General features: G+C 45.9%; 1 protein-coding gene across 4 annotated transcripts in view; it reads left to right on the top strand.

The window, feature by feature from the left end:
* gjc1 (gap junction protein gamma 1) overlaps positions 1–14,925 on the top strand; it is a 28,939-nt gene extending 14,014 nt beyond the window's left edge. For 3 of the 4 annotated variants that reach the window (XM_088623247.1, XM_088623248.1, XM_088623249.1), the window contains exons 2-3: positions 8,731–8,836; positions 9,580–14,925. In XM_088623247.1, coding sequence (XP_088479373.1) covers positions 9,628–10,989 — 1,362 coding nt within the window. In that variant the 5' untranslated portion in view covers positions 8,731–8,836; positions 9,580–9,627 and the 3' untranslated portion in view covers positions 10,990–14,925. The remainder of the gene's footprint in view (positions 1–8,730; positions 8,837–9,579) is intronic. The other variant, XR_015931019.1, reaches the window with a different exon arrangement.
* The last annotated feature ends 3,983 nt before the right edge of the window (positions 14,926–18,908 follow it).

Below are 18,908 nucleotides of genomic sequence, written 5' to 3' on the forward strand. Positions count from 1 at the left end.
CTTCAGAAAATAACACTGGGAAACATCCCTTATTTTTCCGTGTCCAAACCTGCTGCTACCTGTGTTTCGCCACACTCTTTCTCTCTAGTAGCTACATGGACAGGGCAGTGGTAGGATCACCTGGGTGAGTCCTTTCTGCTCTCTGCCTGTTGTGCTTTGCAGATTATGAAATAAATAGGAATACAAGGTTGCAAATGAGGGCTAAAGTAGCCCATCAGGCAGTAGGATCTCATCGAATCATTTTTTAAAAGAAACCAGGGTGTCTGTTTCAACAAGATACCTGGACAGCTTGTTCCACACTCCCCCAACCCTTTGTGTACAGCACTGCCTGCTGTTCTCGGTTTTAAATACCCTTCCACAGTTTCCACTTGTGTCCTCTGGTTCATGTGTCACTCTGTTCTCAAATGGTAGCTTCACTGTATGCACCCTAGCAGGAGGCCTGTTGTCTTCTTTTTTTAACAGCCTGAGGGTGGTGGATGATTTGATGTTATTAAATAATACATTCAATTTCAGTGAAAGGCCTGAAGGTCGAAACTGATTTACCAAAATTAGACTTTGTCAGAGCCTGGGTGAGTGACAGGCCTGCACTGTACAGCGCAAGTCTTCACAGCCACGCAGAGCAGGCTCACCGTTCCTCCCCACTCCCGTGCCTCTGCTTAAAGCAAGTACAGCTGCACTCAGAACTACTGGCGCTTTTCATCTTAACGCTATGATATCTAACTCTAACCCTCCTCACACCTCCTCTCCACTCTCTCTCCATCACTGAGAAACACGCACGCACACACACACACACCTCCTCTCCAGTGTCTCCCCATCACTGACACACGCATGCACACACACACACACACCTCCTCCTCTCCAGTGTCTCCCCATCACTGACACACGCACGCACACACACACACACCTCCTCCTCTCCACTGTCTCCCCATCACTGACACACGCACGCACACACACACACACCTCCTCCTCTCCACTGTCTCCCCATCACTGACAAACACACACACCTCCTCTCCAGTGTCTCCCCATCACTGACAAACACACACACCTCCTCTCCAGTGTCTCCCCATCACTGACACACGCATGCACACACACACACACACCTCCTCCTCTCCAGTGTCTCCCCATCACTGACAAACACACACACCTCCTCTCCAGTGTCTCCCCATCACTGACACACACACCTTCTTACCATTATCGATATGGAGGAGTGCTCAGTGTGTCTATAGGTAAAAAGGTAACCTTGCGTTCAGAAAGGATGTGTTATTTTATTATGTAGAGCATACAATGTACAGTATGACACTAATTTGTTCTGTACAGATTATGACATGTTTCTCAAATTCTTTTAGTTCAGTATTCTCTAACATCAGAATTTAACAGCTCAACACTTTGTCTTTATTTCCAGTTTCAGCACTGTGTTTTAATCTCAAACACAAAGCATAGTATAAATAGCAATTTTCTGATAAAGGATTAATTGCTCTTAAATTATTAAAACAAACAGACTAAATCCTGTTAAGCAGTGCTCCTCTACAGTGCACAGCAGAAGAACTGCTGTCTGTTCAAACCATACATCCCAGACATAAAGCATTCATGACTGGAACAAATTATCACAAAACAGGATCTTTTTTGTGTTTGTCTCACATTGCAGCCCGGAGATATAGATCAGTCCCTCTGAGCTTTGTTATTCAGGATTTCCATTCCAGACATCAAGGCCAACGTGGAATCTCATTTTTTCCTAAATACCAGCGTATACCAAATTAACCTCTTCTGTTTGCTTTAGGATGAATTGCTGTGATTGTGCTATGCATGTTTATTCATAAATTTATCATAAACAGTAGTTTTGCAGGGGGAAATACGTTCTTTTACATTCCTCATTTGGAGGACATTTGCACGGGTAGATAAATTGAAAGTGGTATAAATTGTACTGCTTTTCTTTTTTGTTAATATTAATTACAAAAGGACCTTAAAGTCATTAAAACACTGATAGGGGTCAAACCACTATGATGTGGCTGTTTTGTGTGGCTGGGCTTTGCAGTCCTGCTTGTGAAAGATACATTAATCTGGTATCTGAACTTCCCTTCTGAGAGGGTCACACGTCTGGAATTAGGCCAGAAGAAGCCAGTGTTTGCCTGGAATAACATGCTGAAAGCACAGGACTCCCATTTCTCTGCTTTAAGATCCTGCAGTGTTTCAACTGCTTTCAGTATTCTAGGACATTTTAAATCATGAAGTATAACAGATCCTTAGAACACCTGTTAAAGCCTAAACAAGTCATCATCTAAGTGCTTTTTAAAAGTATGAAAGAAACAACTGATTAATGGGAACCCTCCATTAGTCTCAGAAAGCCACACCTTAGCTTGACAGTGCTTCACTGCCAGAGGTAATGGTATTGGAGCTTGTTCACACCAAACTGCTTTTCAATTGTGCACTTTAGTGTAACCTTCCTGTGTTGTTTATAGGGAATATCTGCTGCACAGGGAGAAAACCCAGACAGTTTGAACTGTATATTGTGCAATCTAGAGTCTTTAGCAACATTTTGTTCTCTATAGTTAGAGAGCACAAGTCTTATTAATATTATATTATATTATATTTCTTAGGAAATTGAGTAAGACTTCTATTTCATTACATTTCAGGATGATCGATATTGCAGGTGTTTGACCTTGTTGTAAAAACAGCTATATACAGATTTAGAGAGAAAAACAGCTTTGGGGTTCATCAGTTGAGCTTTAAGAACCTGTATCTTCCAAAACACAAAACGGGTTTACTGCTGTGGAGTGGGATTGTGATTCCTTTGCACAAGTACTACTAATAATAACCCCTTCCCTTCAGCCCTTTTATAGTAACACTGACAATTCCTAACTGTTGACATTTCCCTAAGCATTACGCTGATGAAACAGAAGAGAAGACAGTCCGTCTGAGAAACACTGATCTGTGGTCAGTTAGACACTCTTATTAAACACTATTTATCTGTACATGATGGCAGCAGTAGCACATGGCCCTGTGTGTGAGGGTTCTGTTTGGACAGTGCTGAGAAATGTTTGACTAATGGGCCTAACCTAAGCAAGATGTTTTTCTCAGCAGCTCAGCCTCAGCTGCCAAGACCAAGTTTCAAATGAAGTGCCTGCAGACATTTCTGCACATGGGCAGGGTTAGTGCGGCTCTTGCTGAGCACAGTGAAGCCTGCAGGAGGCGCTGTCCGGGTAGAGCCTCTGGAGGAGAAGCAGGAGAGAGTCTCCAGGGCCAGGGGCGCACTAGGACACTGATGCCTGATGCCCAGTGGGCTCGGAGACAGAACCACGCTGGGAATCACGCGGATTCCAGGAGGTGGACACCTTGACCTGGCCAGAACATTCCCACAGCACGCCTCAAGGCGACAGACATGAAGCAGCTCCAGGGCTGAACGTCTGGACGCCTGGGGAACCCAGCACCCCGAACGCCAGGGACCCCAGCAGGAAGCTCACTGCTGGGGGACTGGCACAACTCTCACACACTGCTGGGGGACTGACACAGCTCAGACACACTGCTGGGGGACTGACACAGCTCTCACACACTGCTTTATTCAGAATAATTCCTTTTCCCAGCCCTTGTTGCAAAAGTACAAAACCCTGTTTGCTTGACTCTTTGGAGGCTCAGTGATTTTGGAGGCTGTGAGTGTCCTCCAGCCAGTGGCACGCTCCCAGGCACCCCTGTCCGGCTGTGGGGCACTGCCGGTGAAGGAATATTTCATCCTTTCATTCCTTCGCTGGCGTTGCGCGCATGGGTGCCCATCGCAGTCGCCGGTGATGGAGATGCGCTGGTTCTTCTTACGCGCTTGGCGGGATTTCTGCTCCAGCTGCTGCAGCTGTGGCAGGGGCGGGCTGCTCTGGGCCAGCGCCAGTCCCAGCGCCGGTGCTCCGGGTCCTGCAGCTGGGCTCTGCAGCCCAGGGCTCGGACCGAGGAAACTCAGCCTGGACAGCAGTAGACCTGGCAGGAACATGCCAGCTTTAGGGTCGCCTGAGGAGTTGCTGCACCTGTGACATGTGGGACCTGCAGCTCTCCGAGGTGAATTCTCAGCTTTGTGCTCTCCTGGCTCTGCTCTTGGATATCCTGAGAGATCTTAAATTAATAACGCTGTCTGTTGCTCCCTAAAGCTCATCAGTGAGCGATAAAACCAAAACTAAGAATTCACCTTTAAGAGTCTGTATTTCAGCGACTTGCTCAATATTTTCTTGAGACTGGCTATACAAATAGTACCTACAGTACTACAGTATACAGCTGAATTGTGTGACTATGAAACAAGGCCAAAAAAATAATTTACCCAAAGTCTACAAGCTTATTAAATCAGATTCAAAGGTATATATTGGTATGACCGAGGAATTACAGTTTTGCCAAACAAGATCCAAATAACACAACATTTACAGTGCAAATGTATTGGACATTTATGTACATCACATAAAACTTTATTGAGGGACAGGTTCTCTGCTTGTTCCTCAGGCTGTGACGGGAGATCACATATGGGACTACAGCTCTATTGAGTTTCTTAAGCCCGGTAAGATCAGATGCTGGTCTGATACTGACAGTTGTAAGAATTCTGGGAATAGATTTGTTAATATAAGGAAAGAATGTTTGTTGAATCCCAGAGTATTTCTTACAGTGCAGCTGAATCTCTGCTTACAGTACATCTCTGTGTTTGCATTTTCCTGATGACAGTGGGAGCATTTCCTGTCCTCTCTGGACAGCCTGGTCTGCCTGCGTCATCCAGTTTCTCTGCCTGTGATGTGGTCACTGAGAATGTACTTTGTCAGGGTCTGTTCTTCCTTGTTGTCTCTTACTTTTGTAAGATAATCAGCTAGTATCCAGTTTGTGTGCGTGTTCCAGTGGGTGAGGTACTGTTTGACTTGTACTGTAATTTGGTTGACTTTCTGTTGTGCTGTTGTAGCTGTGCTTTCCTGAGGCTGTCTGCTGTCAGTGAACTTCAGGACCAGGGGCTCTTCTCTGGGCTCAGCAGGGCCTTGTGCTTCCAGGAGGTCTGCTCACTGCTTTTGAGCTGTAATCAATATTTTACTGCCCTGTTCTGTATATTTATTAGCACTGGATGTTGCCCTAATTTGGCCAAAGTTGTTTGCTCATTAAATTGCCTTCTCTTTGTGAATGTGGTCATCTATCTCTTTAAAAACAATTTTAATTAGATGAGAACCGTAAACATGCTTGACACTGTATTTGAAGATCAATTGATCCCCCCTCCATTATCACTGCTTGAAATTCTTGCTAACAGAAAGACCCTACACCATGATGTCATACGAAAGACAAACACTGCTTCAGTCAGCATGTTTGCACTTTCAGCCCAACACACTGACAAAAATAAATACTCAGGCAATAAATTGTATAAACTGCAATTTCAATAATTAGGTTCAGTCCAGCTAACGATGAATCTAAATGGGTCTGACTTTAGACAATAAGACTTAATGTAAAACATCCAATATATTGCACTGTACAAATATGGCTGAGTTACAAACCCATGTAATCATCACGCACCCAGCAGGGATTTCCAGTAACTGTGAATGCACAGGACAGACCAGTAATGAATGATGCGATTTTTTGTTGGCCTTCTGATATATTGTATTGTGGTCTGTGACAACAGCTATATTGATGCTGTTCATGTCAGTGTTTAATGTGACATCAGGAAATCTCTTTAATAAGATTGACCTGTTTTGAAAACTGTCCTGGCATCATTAGACCATTCTTTAATTGGTCAGATGTGCTGTCAGCAGTGCAGAGCAGGCAGACCCAGGCTCTTGAATGTCTTCAGTTTACTGTTCTTTCTGCTTTTTTATGACAGTTTCTAAACAACTTTATTGCAAAGAAATTGTCTATCATTGATTGGTTGTTGGTTTCTTTGCAATATTTAGGAGAAATCCTCATATAACCTAGACGTTTGAGAATAATCTTGGCTGCTCATGTCTTTCTGGCATCAGCAGGGATTAGGACTCCTGGAAACTAAAAAGACACAAATGGGAAAGATCTCCGATTCTCACTGCTCGGCCGCCCTTCTCCTGAGCAGGACTGCCTGTGGAATCAGCCTCTGCTTGTTCCTGCTCAGCCAACACACTGACCCTGCTCCCCACTCCACGTCACACGAGCTCCAGTCAGGCCGTGTTCATGTTTCACCCCGTCAGGCTTCTGTCTGAGCCTCTATGGGCGGCTGTCACACCAAGCCTCAGGCCTCAGTCAGGCTACACCAAGCCTGTCTCCCTGGGCCCCCGTGCAACTAAACATTGTTCTCTACAGCGGATCTGTTCAGAACAATCCAGGTGTTGCTCACGTGCAGTGTATTGTCTTAATCAGACGTGGAGTTACCGCTGATGGAACTAAAGTGAATGGCTTGTTCTAAATTTTAATTTTAATAACGGGGAGCTACAGTACAATGTTATTTTTCCAATGCGGCGTTGATGAGTGCATTTCAAACCACAGTGAAACTACCACGCACATGGTAACGTTACAACAATTTACAACACAAAAGAGACACCGTTTCGATGTGGATGTGAGGGTAGCGCCATATTGCTGTCGTTGCGATTCAGAACGAGGCAGCAAAACCCCGAGTGACACAAAAGCAGCCAATTACATTGTAAACTTGCTAAGGCTAGCGAATTGGACCACTATATTAATAGTAAATATTTTCATGAAACTGAAACATTCAAGGCTACATGTTTTTTAGATATTTTTAAGTATTGCAAAAATAAAGCAACCTGGCAACCAACTAAAAGACTTATAGTGATTAAAGTTGTTACTGCAGGAGACCATTGTTTCTCATTAGCTTACAGTGTCTAGTGAGCAGAAAGGGCCGCATCACGTCGCATTTTGCCTGCGGCCAGATCAGCGGTTTGCAGTAACGTGGCGGCCATACAGTACTTTCAAAAAGTTCACGACTTAGCACTGATTCACAAAGTTCTCGATACCGTCAATTCGTTAGGATCAGCAATGGAAGTTGGAGCTGGCAGGTCTGCTTCAGTCTTTGAGCCCTGGGAGGGTCTGACATGACGGTGCCCCTCTGGGGCTGGTGGGAGACGTGTGCCTTCCGCTTCACCGCGCAGGTTAATCGAGGGTCCCTGCCTCTCGGTTCCTCTGGCCGGGAGAGGAGAGCACCACATTGTGATCTTCTGCTCCAGCGCACTGGCATTCGCCCTGCTGGGAAAAACCGCTCACTTAGAAGAACTTATCCTCCACTAGCTGCTGCCTCCCGTGCCAACAACACAGTTTCCCAGCTGGGGTGAGCCGAGCCTGGAAGGCTCTCTGCCTCTCGAGGGGAGCTCTGGAAAAGGATTTGTCAATGCGTAGTGTTTCACGTCAGGCTAGAGATGCATCACCCGAGAATTATCTTGCATCCTGTTCTTGTGATAGCGGGTTTGTGCCTGAGTGCCCTGACTCTGGTGTGTGGTTGGAGCAAAATGTTGGACAAATCAAATCTTCAGTGGATTTTAAGTTGGGTTGCTTGAAGAATGCAATTAACTCTAAAAACTGATTGAGTGGCTTTTTTGCAGTCACCCATCACCTGTTGTATAAAGAAGTGTTTTCTGTTCTCAGTCCTAATCACTGATTGAACCACTGCAGGTTGACTAAGGGGTAGATGATGGGTTCTCAGGGCAAAGAATTGAAACCCAGGGCAAGTTGTACAATGCACTAGTAAGACCTTTTTATTGTCTTCAGTTTTGGTCACCAAGTTACAAAAACATTGTAGTCCTGGAATCTGTCCAGAGAATTGCAAAAGCGTGAATTCTGTGACTTAAGAGAATGCTCTACACTGACAGGATGAATGAACTGTACCTTTTTTGTCTTGAACAGAGAAGACTACAAGGAGACCATATACAAGTGTTAAAAAAAGACAGTGACAGAAGTCAATCCTGTGGACTTGTTCAGAATGATCTGAGAGAAATGAATCGGAGGGCTCAAAGAGACGCTGAGAGGAGTGCATTTAACAGGGAACACAAGTCCCTGTTTTACACAAAGTATGTTTGGGGTCTGGAACAAGCTGTCCAACTATGTTGTTGAGCCATTCCTCCTTTCAAGAAATGGCTGGATTTGATCTCGGGTCAATTAGCTACTAAGGACCAAATGAGTTAGATAATGTAAGCGTCTTCATCTCTTTGTGAACTTCCTCATGTACTTGCTTGATCGGTGTCTCATACTGTCATGCCCCAGTAAACGGTGAAGCAAACAGATCGCACTCATGAGTGAAAAATAAACCTTGTCCACGTGTCCCCATTTCTTTTCTCCTTTGTGCTAGTTGGTTCTTTCTTGAATGGTTGTGCTCCAGTGTAAAACTGTCCCTCTTGATAACACCAGTTCCAATTCCCTAAAACACGCTGGAGCTTGGAGTGAGTGTATGTAAAACCATCAGTAATTACCTGTAGGAACAAGTAATAGGTTTATTCCATGCTGAAAAGAGAAGAGAGAAACACGTTAATTAGTGCTTGCAGGAGAAAACCAAGAGAAAATGGCGTTGATAATTAACGATATGTGTAAGTCATTAAGTAAATAAATGCTTCCCCCATTCTTAGGGCCCAGTTGACTATGCCAGTGCTCTTTTATGACTGTACTGCAGCTCAAACCACAACAAGACCCAAAGGGGCTGCAAAATGGGCTTCGTTCTGTGTTCTTCCCTCTCTTAATTTATTCTTTTAATTAAAAACATCTGTTTTTACTGCAAACGAATGCCCACTTCCTGTTGTTCAGCAAATTCCACATGTTTCTCTGCAGCACCAGAACAACCCCGAAGGAGGAGAGAGCGGAGAGGAATTGAAAGGAAAGCCATTCGCGTGAGACGTGTTCCAGAGAGCGCAGCTCCCCCTGCTGCCAGCCCAAGGTAACCCTCTGAACTCTCACTGCCCGCAGCTGAAACTGCTACTAATCTGTCGACGTTGGATTAACTCCTTCAAAAATGCTTGAATATTACCCTGGAACAGCAGTTCCCCTGCAAACTCTGATGTTTAGCTCTTTTAAATTATTTCATAAACAAATCAGCCTAATAAACCCGAGATATTTATCAATGTAACTCTGTATATACAAAGACAACACTTTTCATTAGTTTTTTTCATCATGTCTGTGTTGTTCTTGTTGTTATGTCATGATGGAGGTTGTACGTGTCTGAAGACGTGCTTAGAAAAATCGCCGCTTGGAAAATTTTAGTAGAGACTCGTTTGTGACAGATGCTTTTCCCTGATGTATCATAGTTCTACTAAATTCTGCAGAATTCTCCAATGTGTTTTTCTGTTGTAAACCTGATAGCCTCACGTGGTACATGATGATACACAAACATTTATTGAGAATCTCTTGCACAGTTTATGCTGTATTCAAATCCCCTTTGTGACTCTTTGCCAATCCTTTCATAGTGGTGAAATCATCTATTTATAAACACGGGGGAGTACACCCATAATTACGGGGGAGGTGTGGGCTTCGTTCCTTGAAGAGGTTGCTGTCGATTGTTGATTTGTGGGAGCAGAATATGGCATTTGACCATGTTTCATTGGCGTGGGAGAGCAGAATCCGGCGAGGATGAGTCGTAACGCATTAGCGCGGAAGCGTGACCGTCCGCTGTCTGTCCCGCAGGGTCGCCGAGGGAGCGCGTCCCTCCCCGGGCCCGCTGCAGCCGCCGCCATGAGCTGGAGCTTCCTGACACGGCTGCTGGAGGAGATCCACAACCACTCCACCTTCGTGGGCAAGCTGTGGCTCACTGTGCTCATCGTCTTCCGCATCGTGCTGACGGCCGTGGGCGGCGAGTCCATCTACTACGACGAGCAGAGCAAGTTCGTCTGCAACACGGGCCAGCCGGGCTGCGAGAACGTCTGCTACGATGCCTTCGCGCCCCTGTCCCACGTCCGCTTCTGGGTGTTCCAGATCATCGTGGTGTCCACGCCCTCCCTGCTGTACCTCTGCTACGCCATCAACAAGATTGCCCGGCTGGAGGAGGGGAAGGGGGCGGCGGGCGGCGGCGGGTTTGGCTCCAGGAAGCCGCGGGGCAAGATGTTCCTGGGAAGGAGGCAGCACCGTGGCATCGAGGAGGCAGAGGACGACCACGAAGAGGATCCCATGATCTACGAGGAGCCCGAAATGGAGAGCCGCAGCGAGGCCACGCCGCGGGGGAAGGCCAAGACCCGGCACGACGGGCGGCATCGCATTAAAGAGGACGGGCTGATGAAGATCTATGTGCTGCAGCTGCTGACACGCACAGCGCTGGAGGTGGGCTTCCTGGCCGGGCAGTGCCTCCTCTACGGGTTTGCGGTTCAGCCGGTCTTCCAGTGCAACAGCAAGCCCTGCCCGCACAAAGTGGACTGCTTCGTTTCACGGCCCACCGAGAAGTCCATCTTCCTGCGCATCATGTACGGCGTCACCGGTCTCTGCTTGACCCTCAACGTCTGGGAGATGCTCCATTTGGGGTTCGGCAGCATGTGTGACATCCTGCGCAGCAGGCAGTCCCCTCCCGAGGAGGACGAGTACCAGATGAGCTCCGTCGGGGCAGGGGGCACAGGGGTGGCAGAGACGGAAGCGGCCCCTGGAGGGTACAGCAGCTACCCTTTCACCTGGAATGCCCCGTCAGCCCCTCCAGGATACAATATTGTGGTGAAGCCTGAGCAGATCCAGTACACCGACCTCAGCAACGCCAAGATGGCCTGCAAACAAAACAAAGCCAACATTGCCCACGAGGAGCAGCAGCAGTTCGGCAGCAACGAGGACAACTTCCCGACTGCCGAGCCCCGCGGCTCCCTGCAGAAGGAGATCCACGAGGTCCACGAGGGTCTGGAGGCGGCCCTCCAGGCCTACAGCGACCAGCACCACCACGGTGGCCCCCGCGGCCCCCACCCACACCCAAACATCCCCAGCAGCCACGGGGACAGGAGGGCCAGGAGCGGCCCCCGGCACAGCACCAAAAAGACCGGGGCAGGGGACAGGGGGGGCAGCAGCAGCAGCAGCAACAGCAACAGCAAATCAGCGGAGGCGAAACCCTCCGTCTGGATCTAGCCCGCCCTGCCCACACCAATCCCAGGGATCCCTGCTCTGTGGATCAGAGACTGGAAACCAGGCCTCCGTCTGGCACAGAGCAGAACACAATCCACCTCACGGGCCCTTCTCCCTCCAGCAGGGACGTCAGGCCCTGTTTTTCCTGTAGGAAAGCTGCCCGTGTGCCTGCAGGGAGAACCGTGGCTGTGCTGTGGAAGCTGGACATCAGGAAAGGGAGAACCCGATTCAGGGGACACGTGCGAAGGCAGCAGACCGGGTCACTTGTTTTTAATGCTGAGGCCGTCTTCTTCATGGATCAGTATGCTTCTTTATCATTTCGTGTTGTTTGTGCTTTGATCGTTATTTATTTCCATTTTTTTTCGCATTTGGAATTGCCAGTTATGTGCCGCCACACATAATCCTGGCCACAGCTGGCTGATGACGTGGCCAAGACTCGATGGCAAAGTGTTGTCCACAGGGGTCGTGCTGCCCCCATGGTGAGGCCCCTCTTTAACGCCCTGTAGTTCTGAAACAAGGTGATGGCATTGTAGAGTCTGGACGTTAAGAGTCGGACTGAGCCATTTTGTCCCTGACGTTCTCAAGATTTGTGGGGTAAAACTCTATCGAAGTGCCTGGTTGAGATCTGCATCAGCTCCTTTAATGATGTTTAGATTTACATTCCAAGATTTGAAAATAATTGGCCAAAAATAATCTGCGCTTTCCATTTTCATTTTTATACCAAAAATGACTAAATGATGTGGAATTTCGGTAGAATTTTTTGCGTTCACACAAACAGACGTTCTGTTTCTGAGTTAAAAGGGATCTAAGAGTTCTGGCTTAGCTGGCTTCTAGCTATATTTTTACATCAGTTTTCCAGATGGGGAGACAGTGAAATAACAGAAGCAGAACTAACAGTACAGAGTGATGAAGTACCAGCATATTGCATTTGGAAAACATTACACTACATGTAAGAGTGCACACTGGTGATAATCAGCTAACTTATACAGGCAGTAAAAGGTTGTTTTTTGTTTTGTGTTGATTTTCCTGAAAATATGGGGCATTGATTCCATTCTTGTTTTTTATTTGTATGTTTTTTTTTCTGAACTTAACACTAGTATCAATATTTTTAAAAACAGTGTGCAAACAGGAGTCATTTCGGTGTAGAGACATCCAGTAAACAAGAGGTTTTTATGGTGCTAGGAAGTACAGTTTTGTTTCTGTATTTCCTGGGGCTTTTTCTTGCAGCTGGGGTTGGAAAGAGGAAGGTTCAGATGCTGCATTTCCATGAAAGTGCCTTATCATCCAGCCATAAGAACCGGGGTGAAGAACTCTTCAGTAACAGGCTTCCCGGCTCGGCGTTCCAGAGCAGATGAGCCTCCTCTTTAAAGCCATACACAGGAGACAGTGGATTGCTGTCGACAGGTTTAATGGGATCCACAGGGGTCCTCTCATCCTCGCAGCTCAGAAAGTGGAGTGTGACCAGCTTGCCTGTTTCCCCCCTGCATGCTGCCATGCCCTTACTAGTCTTCCGTCATTGAGACCAGCCACGTGTGAAATTACCTGCCCAGGACTCGCTGGTACCATGGTATTTGCCCAGAGGCTGATTGCTCCTGCTTAATGAAAACCTGTTATCAAACAGTGCCTGAATTGATTTTGGTGGCTGTGGCGATGCTTTGAAGGGTTAAAAACTAGCCGTAGTTCAGGACAGTTAGCACTGATGCCCAGATTCCCCTTTCCTGGGAGGTGGAGCCCATCCTATGAGCAGTGCGACAGGGTGGCCAGCGGGCACTCAGTCCTGGTGAAGGTACCTGGGCAGCAGTCATCCCGATGGGCTCCCAGCATTCCACACCCCGCCAGCGCCAGCTCCGATCTTCCTTTCGGACTTAGCAGTGCAGCTCCTGGTAGACATTTTGCTCTCAGAAAAAAAGAAAGTGCTCAGGGATTTTCCAGGGGGAGACAGCATCCCAGTCGGATGGCATCCTGCAAAGAAAGGACTGCACCTCTGGAAGCATACCGCCTGCTTCTCCCCCAGCGTGGCTGTTTTTTTAGGTTCTTGTTTTTGTCATTTTTAAGTGCTTTTTTGATCTTGAGTAGGGGGGCATCTGCTGGCCAGATGTGGTGGTGCCAGTGTAAACATGTCATGTGTGAGTCTGTCACTCCGCCGGAGCCCACAGCCCAAGAAACATGGGGGGACTGTTGGGAACATCTTCGCTGTTTCACTGCCTGCCAGACCCCAGGTGATCTGGGTTGGAAGTAGGGTGTAAAATGAACTGTGCAAACAGCCTACAAACGTAATTGCTCTACTTGGGGAGGAGCATTGTAACACGGAAAAGGATTTCAGAACTTCCTCTGTGGCTGCTCATGCAGAAGGAATGGATATGTTCCCTGTGTAAAAATGGTGTATTGTTACAAGTTATCTGCTGTAAATCAAAGCAGTCATCTGAAAGAGTCTTCTCTAATGCTGTGAAATTGCTGGTCTGCAGTTTCAAATTGCATGAAAGGTAGAAGGTTCTCTACTGCTAGAGCAGAGTTCAGGTGATCTTCATCAGGGAGAGGAGCAGAGAGGCACTCCCCATTGCAGCACAAGTTCCCCGACCACTTGACCTCAGAAATTACACCTAAAGATTTCTTTTTCTGTGTCCGGCAAGAGAGAAAGTCATCTCTGTTTAAGTTATCGCCTTTCTTTCCTCTCTCTGGTTACTGTGAAAGTCATAACCTTCCAAAGTAAATGGACATCTGCCACCCAGTCCTGCAGTCTTCCAGCAGGCAGGGCTTCAATGCACATACTCGCATTTATGAGCTTTGGAGTTTAAGCCATCAGCACCACATCCTCTGGATAATGTACCAGATTTGTACTTAAGAATTTATACCTTGCTAGTGTTCTTCCGTTAAGAGGTTATTTCTAATTGTAAATGAGGTTCTAGGCCTAACACTGTACTTAAGTATTTAAAAAAGAAAACGAACTTCTTTGTAGCAAACCTGTCTGTTTAAATATAAGTTGGGAATACCACAGCCATGGCAAACAAGTTTACATGTACATACATGAAAAGAGTTCAGTTTCAGTCTTCTAGGTCTATATTTTCATAATGTGCGTAAAACATTTATATAAAACAGTTTTTGTTTTGCTTTCGTATGTATTCTGAATGGATTCAGAGAACACAGGTTTTTTTAAAAAAGCTTGGTGAAGTTGTTTTTCTTTTGGGGCATCTTGTTAAAGATTTGTGAATTAGTCTGATAGTAAAAAGTCAAAAGCGAAGAATCTATAACGTACACGCTGAGCAGTGAACGGTGTGGTACTGATGTCTCCAGTAGATCCTGCCCTGGTGAGAGGTGTAGCTTGGCATCACAGCTGGGCAGTGAAGCCCAATGGAGGAGATCAGACACTATCGGGTTTGCATGTTATACCCTGGTCAGCTGGTGAACATTGAAATTTCTGATATCTGACTGGATCTATCCCAGTATTGTCAGTTTTCACTGCCATCCTGTGTCATTTTTAACTGCCTTAATAAAGATGTCTGCAGAGTGCCAGCTCGGTGCTGCAGTGCCCATCTTTGCTGTGGTCAGAGCTGGCCTCTTCCCCTCCAGATTAAGGACAGTGGTCTTCCGCACGGAATTAATCCGAAATCAGCGTCTGCAGGAAGCAAAGCAGGAATATGGATCTGACAGTCTTCCAGTGGGCAGTCAGCTGTTCTGAAGTGGGCAGAATTAAAACTGAGCTGAATTTAAATTTAGAATTTAGATATGAAACATTTCAACTATTTTGCTTTTGTCATTTTCCTGGCTTTCCCCAAGTTCTGTGTCTCCTGGTGCTTACTGACAAGCTGATGTGTGATGTCTGATGTCTGCTAGCAGTGCAGGCCTGCTTTTTGTGTTGGTTTCCTGTGGACTCCTTTTGGGAATGAATGAGTGTTATAGCTCACAGTGCAGCGCTGTTCCTTCTGTTCTTGCCTGCAGGAGAACCCTCTTCATGTTCTTCATGTTGTTGAGCACACAAATCTGACTTCAGTCTGACTTATTGATCAGGGCAGGATTACTGGAATACACCCCTTGATGTGTTAAGAAGTAATGGGATTAAACTGTGTTTAAGGGTTAGCTGTGATTTTAAGGAGGACAAAATGAAGATGAGGCATTGAAAAGGAGGGGAGTGTAGTTTTGTTTCCAGGTTGGCAGAGCAAGTGCCTTTTTCCGTTGTTGTTTCAAGGACACATTTGAAGACCCAAAGCATTTTACAGAGCTTCTTCCTGCGTGCAGATCTCCTACTGCCCTCCGACGTACTGTACACACCCCCTTACACATCCCGAACAATCCAGTACAGACCAGTGTCCCTTCAAGTGGAGGCAAAGGACACGTCCTTAAACCATTGAAGAACCACTTGCTTGACTTCCTATAGCAACAGCAATACTGATTCATGTTTGATAACTATTTATGCAAAATGTACATTCAGACACAGTCTTAAATAGCAAAGCGAGAAAGAATGAGACCTGTGTCTTTCATTAAGCTTGCTCTTTAATGAAAACAGTAGTCAGGTTTTTCATTAATGTCCTTCTCTTTCTTGTGTGGAGACACTCATGATGTTTCTCTTTCCGTCAGCTTGTCATATTCAAGTAGTTTATTCTGCTAGTGTTTTGATTTATTTTCCTGGGTACTGGGACTTTGCTACTGCCTTAATTGAAAAAACACAGTGGTCCAATAAAACCTCTCTGACTCTACCAGTACGAAAGCAGCATTTATGTGATGCAACATAATTATAAATGAAGTCTTCTCTGTTTCCTACTATTCAATTTATTATTTTGCTTTAAATTAGCATCCTTGCTAATTATTGACTTGAGGTTCCTCAGTCTACTGTATGATGAAACAGGATTTCACTTCTGATTGGAGGAACAAGTATGTGCAGCTGATCAGACAGCCATGTATGAATTATATTTACAGAACTGCTTCCGATTCTGTTCACATTTGCTGTTATCACCTCATTATTACATTTTTCTCTTGTTTTTTTTATTTCTTTGTAGTAAATGCAAAATTGTTTGAAAGTGGCAAGCTGGAGTTCAGCTGTGTGAATACTTCCATTTTTTAATTACTTTTGTAAGGAAATATTAATGCATGTCCAGAACTATTTTGCTAAAAAAACTGTAAATAAAAAATTTCATCTTTCCCAAGTGTCTCTCTTTATTTGTCCTTCTGTGCCAGTTGAATCGGAGCTCAAGGTGGTTTCCTTGTTGCAGTGAATTCTGTCTGGTATCAATAGGGTGGTGCTCTGGCTGTGTGGCTCAGGGTCTGTGCCTGTGGCTGGAAGGTTGCCAGATTGCATCCCGCGGCCGGCAGGGGAATCCTACCCTATTGGGCCCCTGAGCAAGGCCCTTAACCCCAACTGCTCCAGGGGTGCTGGATAAATGGCTGACCCTGCGCTCTGACCCCAAGCTTCTCTCCCTGTCTGTGTCTCATGGAGAGCAAGTTGGGGTATGTGAAAAGACAAAGTCCTAATGCAGGAAATTGAGTATGGCCAATAAAGTGATCTGATCTTCAATAAGGAAATCGCCTCTTTCCTCACCTCTCACATTTCATGCTAATTCAGATTCTAGACCACAGCTTTCTTCACAACTTTCATACAGAATTTATCATTAGGAGAATTTAATGTCATTAATAGAGAAGCGCTGGGATTTCTATGAAGAACTACTCTCCTATTTTATATTAACAATTGAGATTCTGGTGTGATTATTGAGCTAGTTGGGGGATGAAATTCAAAAAGACTGGGAAAAGACCTAGTGACATTCATTAAGAGGTGCATAAAAAGACAAAGACAGGTGTTTATGTTGAATAATCATTTGAATCTTCTAGTGAATGTGAAAAAACAATACTGTATAAAGGTACAGCTGGTGTTGGCTATATAGATGGAAAACAGCATAATTTAAATTAATGAAATGTTAAAATTGGATAATGCCCAGGTAAGATCTCATTTAGAATGTTGCACAGAATGCAGTGAATGTTGTGTACAATTACATTATTTTTTAAATATCTGAGGCTTTCATCCAAAGCTTTGGTCATTGTCCTGTGTTTTTGACTGGATAGTGTTTCCTGCAGACAACTGCTATAAAGCTGGGTGACTTTAAAAATAAAACCAGGTCTGTGTGGTTAATTTAGCTAAAGGCGAAAATACTGGACGTTAGCGGCATCTGTCTAACTCTCTTCCAGAGCCTCTCCGTGCGATTCGTTGACATTGAATATTAACCTCACCGAGCTTGAAGGTCTGAGAAGGGTAGGAAGGCAGCCTACAGAAACAAGGCTAGACACGGAGACCGGGAGGCCCGGGGGCTTTGTGACACAAAAACTGATCTGAGGGGCGGCAGGGAAAACCAGTCAGCGGAAGGAAAAGCCCAGCTAAACACAAGCGTGACCCTTAACCGCGTCGGCCTGAGCAGCATCCCATCAGGCACATGCTCTGTGTGCTCACTGGATCGGTGGAAACTAGGGCGAACTGTACGAGTAATAAGACATTTTATTTATACTGTAGTGCACTTTTCATAGGTCAGTCTCAATGTGCACTATACAATTAAATACATGCGACCCAAGTAATAAACAGGATAGGATACAGGATAACATCAGACAACACAAAGCAGAGAGCAATACAAGTAATACAAGATATCTCAAGCAAACAGGCAGAGAGCTCAAGGCTTTCCTGTGCAGATCTGGCTGGGTGGTCAGTGGCCCTGGGACGCAGTGTCTTCTCTTCGAGCTGAGGAGAAGCAACATCTACGAGCCGTTTAAGATCTTTCCATCTAGCGGAAGAGGGTTTACACTAAACGTTTATCTGCGAAGTACTGTACGTTTTGTTGATAAGTGTTAGCCTGCTTAGTACATGAAATAACGATTATGTTAAAATCAAGGATATAGTTAAGGTCGAATCTGTTAGGATTTAAATGGGGATTTGGTTGCCTAAAAGTACATGCACTGTTCGGGAGCGAGGACTGCGGGCTGACGGGCGCTGGGAGCAGAGGACACCCCGCCGGGAGCAGAGGACACCCCGCCGGGACACTCGCAGGTCGCTGGACAGCTAATGAGCCGGCGCGCAGAGCGGGCTCTCCCGGGGGGCGAGACTGCTGTTCGCTTTCGTTTTCACAGAAACGCTTGGATGAGTTTCTCCTTTTCTCTTCGAGCACTTCGAGCACATTTGACACAATTAGGGTGTCTAATCTCAAGGAAAAGGGTTTCAGCGTCCCGATAATGGGAGCTCTCCGTGTATTCATGCATTTCATTCGAGAGAGGCGAGTGCACGTCCGCCGCCCGCCCGCAGCACAGTTAAACAAGCCGAGCCAGGCCAGCTGTCACGGAGTCCTGTCAGGATGCTTAATTGAAGCTCCCCTGGAGGGAAAGACAGTTTCACAGCCACACAGAGGTGAATGAAGTTGTTTTCCGGAACATGTTTAAACTCGTCTACAGTTGCACGAGATTTTAGTGGTATTTTTGGAGCGCGGGCGGCCCGGTTTACTCTAATGCTTTTTTGTGTCCCTGGACTTACAAATTCCCCGACATCAAAAAAAGATGTAAACTAAAAACGGAGATCAGAGCGTAAAAATACAAATTTCTAGTAAAATCATTGCAGATAGCTTTGCATTATATAAAGTCACTATAGATTTATGTTACCGTGTTATTTTATACCTGCGTGTGTTTGAAACGTTAATGTAAATTTTACAGCCTCTCTGTGTCTAGAGCGGGTACAGCCTGGGGACGTCTTGTCACCCTCCTGCCACTGACTGGGACTGACCGGGGGGAGAGAGCTGAATCCATCTCGGGGTGTGTGTGTGGGTCGCGTCCTACTGCTTGACACTGCTGCTTGCTAAAACCATCATTTCCTTCTGATGTTTAAATCTGAAATGGATTCTTTAACCCCTTGGTTTTCTGCGCTACAGTACAGTACAGTGGCTAGGAAATCACTGTCGATGAGA

This window comes from Lepisosteus platostomus, chromosome 28, assembly GCF_059453375.1.
Source record: "Lepisosteus platostomus isolate fLepPlt1 chromosome 28, fLepPlt1.hap1, whole genome shotgun sequence".
In the NCBI taxonomy this organism is placed as follows: Eukaryota; Metazoa; Chordata; class Actinopteri; order Semionotiformes; family Lepisosteidae; genus Lepisosteus; species Lepisosteus platostomus.